Genomic DNA, 10,002 nt, shown 5'->3' on the forward strand with positions numbered 1-10,002 from the left:
TTCTGGTCCTTGGGCGGGAAACGAATGCACGCAGGCGCAGGCTGCCACGCATGCCGGTGCACCTCCCGCTAGACTGCTTCAAGTTCTGCGCGCTACTGCTGAGAGGAGGGGCGTAACTAAGGCAAAAATCACGTGGCAAAATCACCAATGAGTAACCCCCTCTCGGCACACACAAATAATTAGTAACCTGCTCTCGGGAACCTGTGAGAACCTGCTGGATCCCACCTCTGAACACGGCCATACAGCCCGGAAAACCCACAACCTTGGTCTTCCTTGGTGATCTCCTATCTAAGTACTAACCAAGGCAAACCCTGTTTAGCTTCTGAGATTTCAAGGCAAGAGAGCATCAGAGGCATTTTGCCGTTGCATCAGTCCTGTGTATCAATCCTCAGTGGTCTCCCATCCAAGTACTAACCAGGTCTGACCCTACTTAGCTTCCAAGATCTGAGGAAACTGGCTAAGCCTGGGCCTACCCAGATGAGGGCGACTGACCTGGAGAGTCAGTATGGTGAAGCAGTTAATGTCGCAGACTAAGATTGGGGACGCCCAGGTTCGAACCTCGCTCTGCTCAATAAGTGACCTTGAGCCAGTCATAAGAACATAAGACCAGAGTCCATCTAGTCCAGCACTCTGCTACTCGCAGTGGCCCACCAGGTGCCTTTGGGAGCTCACATGCAGGAGGTGAAAGCAATGGCCTTCTGCTGCTGCTGCTGCTGCTCCCAAGCACCTGGTCTGCTAAGGCATTTGCAATCGCAGATCAAGGAGGATCAAGATTGGGAGCCACAGATCGACTTCTCCTCCATCAATCTGTCCAAGCCCTTTTTAAAGCTATCCAGGTTAGTGGCCATCACCACCTCCTGTGGCAGCATATTCCAAACACCAGTCACACGTTGCATGAAGAAGTGTTTCCTTTTATGAGTCCTAATTCTTCCCCCCAGCATTCCCCTCATCGGCAGTCAAACACTCTTGGACTAATCTAAGAGTAATTGTGCAAATAACTCAGAGGCAGAGGGGAGGAAATGGCGCCCGGGGGAACTCCTGCTTTGGGTGCCCCCCTTTCCCGCCTGGACTCGGCCTGTCCCTGCCAGGCTGCTCCTTTAGCCGGCTGAGCCTCTGCCAACTGTAGGAGCAGCCTGGCGGGGGTGGGCCGAGGGGAGAGGTGTGGGAGGTAATTCTCCACCCCCATGTGACCAGCTCCCTCCCCCTCCCTCCCCTCCCCTTGCATGCCATCCCTCCCTTCCCTCCCTCCCCTTTTTTGCATGCCACCCCTTGCTCCCTCCCCTCCCTTCCCTTGCATGCCACCCCTCCCTCCCCTCCCCCTCCCTCCACCAGGGTGGGTGGGCCATGTCCACATGCAGGACCACCTCCCTCCCCTGCTGGCATGCGCCCAGGGACACGTGACCCCACATGTCCCCATGAACACTCTGCCTCTGCCCAGAGTACAGGAGCATAATGCAAACCCCTTCACTAGGCCAAAAGGTGGGATATAAATGAAGTAAACAAACTGAGCCGATTTCTCCTTTTAGCCAGTTGCATACCCGAGATCATGAGAAGGTTGTGCTGAAATGCGAAGAACTTGGCCAGGAATCCAAAGCCGATCACCAACAGGTGATAGCCACACCAACCTTAGACATGATTCTTGCAATGTTATGCCACTGCCACCATGTGGCACCACAGAATGTCTCATAAAAGACATAAAGCTGGAGGGGGGAGCACAGAAGAGAGCAGCCAAGATGATTGACGGGCTAGAAAACATTTCCTAGGAGGAAAGGAAGAGACCTGGAGCTTTGCGGTTTAGAAAAAAAGAGAAAACTGAAGGGGGGTTTATAAAATAATGCACAGGGCAAGAGAATGAAAAAGGCTATGCTGGGGATGATTAGGAAAGGAGTTGATAATAAAACTGCAAAGATTGCCTTGCCCTTATATAAAGCAACAATGCGACCGCACTTGGAGTACCGTGTTCAGTTCTGATCGCCACATCTCAAAAAGGATATCGAAGAGATAGAAAAAGTGCAGAGAAGGGCAACGAGGATGATTGAGGGACTGGAGCACCTTCCTTATGAGGAGAGGCTGCAGCCTTTGGGACTCTTTAGTTTGGAGAGGAGACGTCTGAGGGGGGATATGATTGAAGTCTATAAAATTATGCATGGGGTAGAAAATGTTGACAGAGAGGAATTTTTCTCTCTTTCTCACAATACTAGAACCAGGGGGCATCCATTGAAAATGCTGGGGGGAGGAATTAGGACTAATAAAAGGGAAGCCCCAGAGGCGTATCTAGGGAAAATGGAACCCGGGGTGCATAATCTGACCCCCCCCCCCCCCCCCCGGCTCCATTTTCCCTAGATTTTGCCCTGGGCTCCATTTTCCCTAGATACACCCAACACATCTACCTTCTGCCTCACTTGACAGCCCTTTCCTGTGGATGCCTCTTTTGGATAGCCCAAGAGTGTTTTTTCTCCTTCCAGACCTCAAAATAAAAAATGATTAAACGGTTATAAAAAGGCCTCCGATCTGCCCTGTGGAACCCAGAAGAGGAAACCAGGGGAAACTGAGGCTAGGAGCAGCAGTGGCGTAGGAGGTTAAGAGCTCGTGTATCTAATCTGGAGGAACCGGGTTTGATTCCCCGCTCTGCCGCCTGAGCTGTGGAGGCTTATCTGGGGAATTCAGATTAGCCTGGGCACTCCCACACACGCCAGCTGGGTGACCTTGGGCTAGTCACAGCTTCTCGGAGCTCTCTCAGCCCCACCTACCTCACAGGGTGTTTGTTGTGAGGGGGGAAGGGCAAGGAGATTGTCAGCCCCTTTGAGTCTCCTGCAGGAGAGAAAGGGGGGATATAAATCCAAACTCTTCTTCTTCTTCTCTTCTTAGTGTTGGAAAAGGAGGCTGGGGAGCCCTGACCCTTCACAGCAGGCAGTTCCTCAAATGGTCAGATGGTGGCAGCGGTTTACCCAGTGAGAGGGAGAAAACAAGCCATTTCCAGGAAAAGGTGGCAACCCCTGGTAGAGCCTTGGGGTGGGACAGGGACTGACGGGCAACGTGGACCCGTTCTGCCAAAAGCCTCATAACGAGAAAAAACCCCAATAAGTACATCCAATTCTAACATTCCCCTTCATGAAGCAAAGGAAACTTCTCCAGCTGCATTGGCAGAACCAGGGGTGGGATCCAGCAGGTTCTCACAGGTTCCCGAGAGTAGGTTACTAATCATTTGTGTGTGCCGAGAGGGGGTGACTAATTGGTGATTCTGCCACGTGATTTTTGCCTTAGTTACGCCCCTCCTCTCAGCAGTAGTGTGCAGAACTTGAAGCAGTCTAGCGGGAGGTGCACCGGTGTGTGTGGCAGCCTGTGCCTGCGTGCATTCGTTTCCCGCCCAAGGACCAGCGAGCAAGCTGCGTCATACCTAGCCAACCCAGCAGAAATGCCCTGCCCCGGAGAGAAGCCCAGCCACACCCCATCGTACCCTTGGCCCATTGGCGCTACGCCACTGTTTGGTTCCCACCACCATGAGAACCTGTTACTAAAATTTTTGGATCCCACCGCTGGCCGTGTTCCAGTGGCATTTTCTCCTGACGTTTCACCTACATCTGCGGCTGGCATCTGCGTGCATTCGTGCGTCCTTGCCACAGCCCCGCCCAGGAATGCCCCGCCCCCGGAATGCCCGGCCACACCCCCGTCATGCCCCACCCAGCCCCATTGGCGCTACGCCACAGTTTGAATCCCACCACCATGGGAACCTGTTAGTAAAATTTTTGGATCCCACCATTGGGCAGAACCAGACTTTAGTTCACTAAGATGCTCAAAAGTTCTTTTGACTAAGACAGCTTGCTATCTCCCCCTCCCCTCCCCTCTCCATGGGGGCTTTCCTCGGGCCTGCTGGCTAACCCAGGGCCTCTAGGGCTCTTGTGGCTCCTGTCTGAGCCACTCGCTGAGGGGCCGCTTGCTGCCTGCTTCAGCCACAGGGCTCCTGCCCTCCCCGGCTTCCCTGTCAGGCACAGGGGCCATCCTCGGGCCTGACAAGGAGGCCAGGGCTGCTGGGCTCTTCCGGCTCGTCCCTGAGCCGCCTCCTAAGGAGTCACTCGCTACCGAACTGTTTGTCATGGGTGCAGGCCTCCTGCCCTCCCCACCTGCCTGTCACGCCCAAGGAGGGCCCCACACCTGACAGGGAGGCCATACGCCACTGACCCACAGTTTAAGACACCCAGGTCTAATGATACCTTGTAATTAATTGAATTTTATAACTGAATTATTCCTTCCCCCCACAATTCCCTCCAAATTATGTTGTGCTATTTATGGGTCAGTATGTTACTCTATGCTTTGTGTATCCCCCAATCAGGCAGCTACGTTATACCTCAATGCACGTTGCAGATGTGTTTTTCACCAGATGTATGTGCACCAAAATGCGCACAACAAAAATGTCAGTTACCCTAAGAACTTTTTTAATCTCAGACTCAAAATCCACATTTCAAACTCCAGTTCTTCTAGTTTATGAACACCAGGGTGGATCTCAGTAGGGATATCTAAGAATAAAATTACAAAAAAGGTAAAGCGATCATACTTTTAATTTTATTGGATACATAACAGAATGAAAGAAGTAAAATAGCAGAGAATCTACACTAAACACGTGAGAGCTAATTCCCTAAGTCATAGTAGGTACACATGCAAAAACTAAGAAAGGGGGGAAGGCAAGGATAAAGAGAGTGCGATATTGTTCCAAGATGAGTGAGAAGATGAGAATTGCTGAGAGTCCATGGAGTAGAGTCCAACCAGGGAGAGAGAAAAAGATAGATATTGGGCCGGGGGGAGGGGGGGTTGTTTCCCTGCAAAGAAGTTGCAGTGGTATCCAGGTAATGGGGGAAAACCTGGAAGACCCCTTCCGCACACCTGAGTTTCCCTTCTATTTGGAAACAATCCCATTGTCTGACATGGGACCAAACTTTCCCAAGATCATGAAAAAAATCGAAGTTTGACTGAGCAGTCTGAAGTAGTTGCCCATAAAATTCAGTGGAAAGAGTTGAACGTGACCCCTGACATTCCCATGTAGGGAGATTTTCACAGCACCCAGTGTGCCTGAATTGATCAGATGTGCCTGAGTTGATCAGATATAAAGGCTGCTTTGATGGCTCAGAGGTGATTGCCCATTAACTGGAAATGATCTTGTTTTGGTTTGATGAAATACTCTTGAAGTAGAAACATTGCTGTTCACAGGCCATGGAACTGGGGGGGGGGGGGAGAGATATAAAAGCCCTGGGGACCTCCTGCTTCTGTGATGGAATGTTCTCTGCCCATGGCAGGCAGATGGGCTCTCTCATAACTATCCCAAAGATATGCCCATTCTACTTCAGAATTTCAATGGGATACTCTTTAAAAAAATGGGAAGATGGGGGATCAAATTGGGGTGCCTCAGCTGAGAAGGAGACAGAGGCCTTATGCTGAGCACTCAAACGGGTTTTCCTATGTCTGGGTTCTTCGGTGTTGGGCCAGATTGTCAGACTGGCTAAATCTCTTTCCATATTCTGAGCATTCAAAAGTTTCTCCCTGTGTAGATCCTTTGATGTTGTTGAAGAGCACCACTCTCACTGAATTTCTTTTCACTCTCAGATCATTCAAAAAGTCTCTCCGTTGTGTGAGTACTTTGATGCCGTTGAATATTGCCACTCTGATTGACTCTCGTTCCATACTCTGGGCATTCAAAAGGTCTCTCCTTTGTGTGAGTTCTTTGATGCTGTTGAAGAGCACCACTTTGACGGAATCTCTTTCCACACTCTGAGCATTCAAAAGGTCTCTCCATTGTGTGGGTTCTTTGATGCTGCTGAACACTGCCACTGTAAATGAATCTCTTTCCGGACTCTAAACATTCAAAAGGTCTCTCCTTTGTGTGAGTTCTTTGATGCTGTTGAAGATTGCCACTTTGACTGAATCTCTTTCCACACTCTGAGCATTCAAAAGGTCTCTCTTTTGTGTGAGTTCTATGATGTCTTTGAAGAGTGTCATTCAGACTGAATCTCTTTCCACACTTGAAACATTCAAATGGTCTCTCCCCTGTGTGAGTTCTTTGATGACGTTGAAGACTGCTACTCCGACTGAATCTCTTTCCACACTCTGAGCATTCAAAAGGTCTCTCCATTGTGTGGGTTCTTTGATGCTGCTGAAGACTGCCACTGTAAATGAATCTCTTTCCACACTCTGAGCATTCAAAAGGTCTCTCCTTTGTGTGAGTTCTATGATGCCGTTGAAGATCACTACTTAGACTGAATCTCTTTCCACACTCTGAGCATTCAAAAGGTCTCTCCTTTGTGTGAGTTCTTTGATGCCTTTGAAGACTACTACTCCGACTGAATCTCTTTCCACACTCTGAGCATTCAAAAGGTCTCTCACCCGTGTGAGTGTTTTCATGCCTTTGAAGAGTGTTACTCTGACTGAATCTCTTTCCACACACTATGCATTCAAAAGGTCTCTCTCCTGTGTGGGTTCTTTGGTGCGCAAGGAGATTTGACCTGCAGCTGAAGAACTTTCCGCACTGAAGGCATTTTTGTGATCTCATCATACTGTGCTTTGGAATATGTACATTACCCTTTCTTCTACCAGAAAAGGTCCTTTTCCTCTCCAAGCAGATTAATGCCTTCTTTCCTGAATGAGTCCTTTGGTGTTGAAAAAAATCTGATTTTTGTGAAAAGCTCTTGCCACAGTCTGAGGAACTATAAGGCTTCTCTCTCTGATGTGTTCTTTGATGCCTCAAGAGCTTTGATCTGCAAAGGAAAGTCATGTCACACTCCAAACATTGATGTGTCTTCTTTTCACTGTGTGTTTGCAAATTGATTTCATACTGGCTGTGATCTGAGAAGTTCATGTTACACTCCAAGCACTTACATGTTTCCTCTACTGTGTGGATTACTTCATGGCAATCCTGTCCTTGGCCAGGAATGGATTCATCCCTCTTCTCAGACATTCGACTTCCTGTCTGCTCTTCCAGTTTGCCTTCATTCCTGAAGTTTCCTTTCAAATCTCCACTTTTTTCTTTCTCTGGCAATAGCTCATACACTTGCTCATCACCCTCAGTCCACTGCTCATCTCTTGCTAGAATCAAAAGAGGGATCCTGTTAGCACCCATGTAAGGAAATATGATCTTTCATTAAAGTTCAATCCACTGGCAAAACACTTCAGTGGCTTTTTTGCTGCTGAACATTAAAGTGTACATTAATATACAATTTAAAAGGACATGAAAACCTGCTGCATTAGAACGGCTTGGTTTTCAAACTAGCCATTTATACGCTTCCTCACCTGTGTGAATTCTTAGATGTGAAGAAAGGGCTGATTTCTGACTGAAGGTCTTTTCGCACTCCATGCAATTGTACAGTTTCTCTCCAGAGGGAATTTGCCTCTTGGAAATAAGACTGATGTTCTTACTGAAGGTCTTTCTAAAGGCCACATTTTCATGTTATAGAGAAGACAAGTGTTTTCTTATGGTTGTCCACTGAGAAATTAGGATGTGGCTCTTTTCAGGGTCTTCCTGAGGGCCTTGGAGTCCCCCATTGGCCTCTGGCCAGGACACACTCTCTGGCTTGGGTGATGGGCATAACAGTGGCCACAGTTGCCCTGGGCAAACCAGGTGGCTTGGGTCACTCTATTTGGCCATGCTGAATATCGCTTTCACTGCCATCTCGCCACCTCGAGGCCTCCAAAGGGGAGCAAGTAATGGAACAGGCCTCAACATATTGCTGTTCGAGATTTTGATTCATGCCTCGTCCCAAATGTAGAAATGTGCACCTATGAAAGTTCCTTACCCAGAGAGGCCACACTCTTGTAGTTCTCCAGCATGACGCCTTCATATAGAGCTCTTTGGTGTGGATCCAGTAATGCCCATTCTGCCTCTCCGAAATACACGGCCACCTCCCCAAAGGAAACCAGGGACTGAAAGGAAAAGCAGAGTCCCTCGTCAGAGGTCATTTTTAGGCAGAGAAAAGATGCTGAAAGGGGGGACGCTGGGAGGCTGCACAGTATGGAGAGCTCAGATTATAGCTATCAGGAGTGGCATTTACAGCCTCTTGCCCCTCAGCATCGACTGCAGGAGAAAAGCTTGCCTGAGAAAGGGAGGGGGAACCAGGCTGTCCCCTGCTCATCTCTCCTACCTGGGCTGGAGCTGCAGCAGCTGTTTTCACATCTCCACAAAGAGAAGGGATCAACACTCTCTCTTCACTGCCTGTGAGGGAGGGGAAAATGGAAGAAAAAGCATTAGCTTCCTCTTCTGTTTGCTGCATGAATCATTCTTCATGCACCCCCGTTCCCAGGGCTGTGAAACCTTGCCCCTATGTACGCACAAAAAGATCTGCACAAAGAGCTTTCAGGTAAGAGATTGTAGGGAAGAGAGAGCTCTGCTTATTCCCAAGACTGAAGAGCTTGGCTGAGGGTTTCCTGCTTTTTCTTCTGAGCCACCTTGAGTCCCTCTCATTTAAAAAGGAGAGATGTGAATATTTTCCCCCATGTGTGGAACTGCTTCCATGAATTTGTCTAGTCCTCTTTTATGGGCATCACAACTGTGTGAAGAAGCATTTCAGGTTTTTCCTGACCAGAACTCTCTACCACTAAATTCACTGGGTGATTCAATCCCATCAAGGAACAATGAGTCCCTACCGTATGAGAGGACATTTTGGGCACGTTCCTGGTCATGGGCAGGCTGCCCTTCCTCCAGCCGGAGCTCTTTCCCTCTCAAGAGAGCTTCGTTTCCCATCTTCATGGCTGGACCCCACCTCTGGAAGCAACGTGTAGCAAAGGGGGAGACAGGTAAGAGACGGAATGGAGACACTGAGGAATGCATCCTGCACCACTCCCAGACTCTGCCCCTATCTATTAGCAGACCTAGCAGGGTTTTCCTTCAGCTCTGGGGAGTTATCTGGAGGGATTAGAAATTCCCTAGGAGAAGCGGAAAGAAAAGCCCTCACCTGTTCTGCCTGCCTCTTCTCCTCGGCTTGACTCAGGAGGAAGCCCTCTGCCAGGGCCACCGCTTGGGAACTGCTCTCCGGACGGCATCCCTCCTGAACCCAGCGCTGCATTTCCTGGGGGCAGGATGGTCAGGAACTGCTCCAGGATCACCAAGAGTCCAGGATCTGCTTCTTGGAGTGCCTCTCCGGCTTCAGCCAGCGGTTGCAAAGTCCATGCAGCTGGCTGCAAACTTCTCGGGGCACATCAGCACCGTGGTAGCGGAACTGCCGGAAGTGCTGGCAAAGTTCTTCCACATTCAGGGGCTCTTGATTCCAGATCTCCGGCACAGCTTCCATCTCCTTCTTCTTCTATTCCGTAGCCTTTGACTCTGAAAAGATGCCTGTCTCAGTTGGCTACGAAAAAGGGCTGCTGCCAGGCAGAGGTGAGGCACAAGCAAAACAAAAGAGAAAGGTGATGCTGATGTACAGTGGATCAGAACAGAAGTGCTTCTTGGGGCTTGTATTTCTGGCTCTTTAAAGAGGTTACTTTACATTTAGGGCCTGTCCTAGGGGTGTTGGATGTGTCAGGAGATATGCACACCTAAATGCACAGTGGTCTCCTGTGCGTAGGAGGTTAAGAGCTCGTGTATCTAATCTGGAGGAACCGGGTTTGATTCCCAGCTCGGCCAACTGAGCTGTGGAGGCTTCTCTGGGGAATTCAGATTGGCCTGTGCACTCCCACACACGCCAGCTGGGTGACCTTGGGCTAGTCACAGCTCTTCGGAGCTCTCTCAGCCCCGCCCACCTCACAGGGTGTCTGTTGTGAGGGGGGAAGGGCAAGGAGATTGTAAGCCCCTTTGAGTCTCCTGCAGGAGAGAAAGGGGGGATATAAATCCAAACTCTTCTTCTTCTTCTTCTACTATAGGGCACATGTAAATCTGACACTGGCAGAGAGTGTGATTTTATTGGGGGTGTGGTTTGTACGTGGAATGGGGCGCAACGGCTGCTGGGATGAACAGAGGGTAAGGCGACAAAGAACCCTCCTGCTTAGACAAAATTGCCCACTTTAGGTTGGGAAATTGCAGGAAAT

The 10,002-nt window shown here is 49.5% G+C and overlaps 1 protein-coding gene and 1 long non-coding RNA gene across 2 annotated transcripts; both read right to left on the minus strand.

Annotated features, from left to right (window-relative positions):
- Positions 1 to 4,544: 4,544 nt before the first annotated feature.
- On the minus strand, positions 4,545 to 7,428 carry LOC125425812 (zinc finger protein 664-like). The gene is made up of 3 exons (XM_048483491.1): positions 7,276 to 7,428; positions 6,168 to 7,071; positions 4,545 to 5,999 (listed from the first exon to the last, which is right to left on the minus strand). Exons 1-3 carry the CDS (start codon positions 7,337 to 7,339, stop codon positions 5,597 to 5,599), a joined length of 1,371 nt encoding a protein of 456 aa, XP_048339448.1. The 5' UTR covers positions 7,340 to 7,428; the 3' UTR covers positions 4,545 to 5,596.
- Positions 7,429 to 7,797: 369 nt separating this feature from the next.
- LOC125425813 lies at positions 7,798 to 8,645 on the minus strand. The gene is made up of 3 exons (XR_007243457.1): positions 8,626 to 8,645; positions 8,124 to 8,194; positions 7,798 to 7,905 (listed from the first exon to the last, which is right to left on the minus strand). It is a non-coding gene; the product is annotated as an uncharacterized LOC125425813 (long non-coding RNA).
- Positions 8,646 to 10,002: the final 1,357 nt, after the last annotated feature.

The sequence above is a fragment of the Sphaerodactylus townsendi genome, linkage group LG02 (assembly GCF_021028975.2).
Source record: "Sphaerodactylus townsendi isolate TG3544 linkage group LG02, MPM_Stown_v2.3, whole genome shotgun sequence".
In the NCBI taxonomy this organism is placed as follows: domain Eukaryota; kingdom Metazoa; phylum Chordata; class Lepidosauria; order Squamata; family Sphaerodactylidae; genus Sphaerodactylus; species Sphaerodactylus townsendi.

Coding starts and splice junctions, on each gene's coding strand:
- LOC125425812 (XM_048483491.1), bottom strand. CDS start 7,339: ATGGAGTGCGAAAAGACCTTCAGTCAGAAATCAGCCCTTTCTTCACAT. Junction 7,072..7,275: donor ACATCTAAGAATTCACACAG/GTGAGGAAGCGT, acceptor TTTTGATTCTAG/CAAGAGATGAGCAGTGGACT. Junction 6,000..6,167: donor TGCTCAGAGTGTGGAAAGAG/ATTCATTTACAG, acceptor GTGTGGAAAGAG/ATTCAGTCTGAATGACACTC.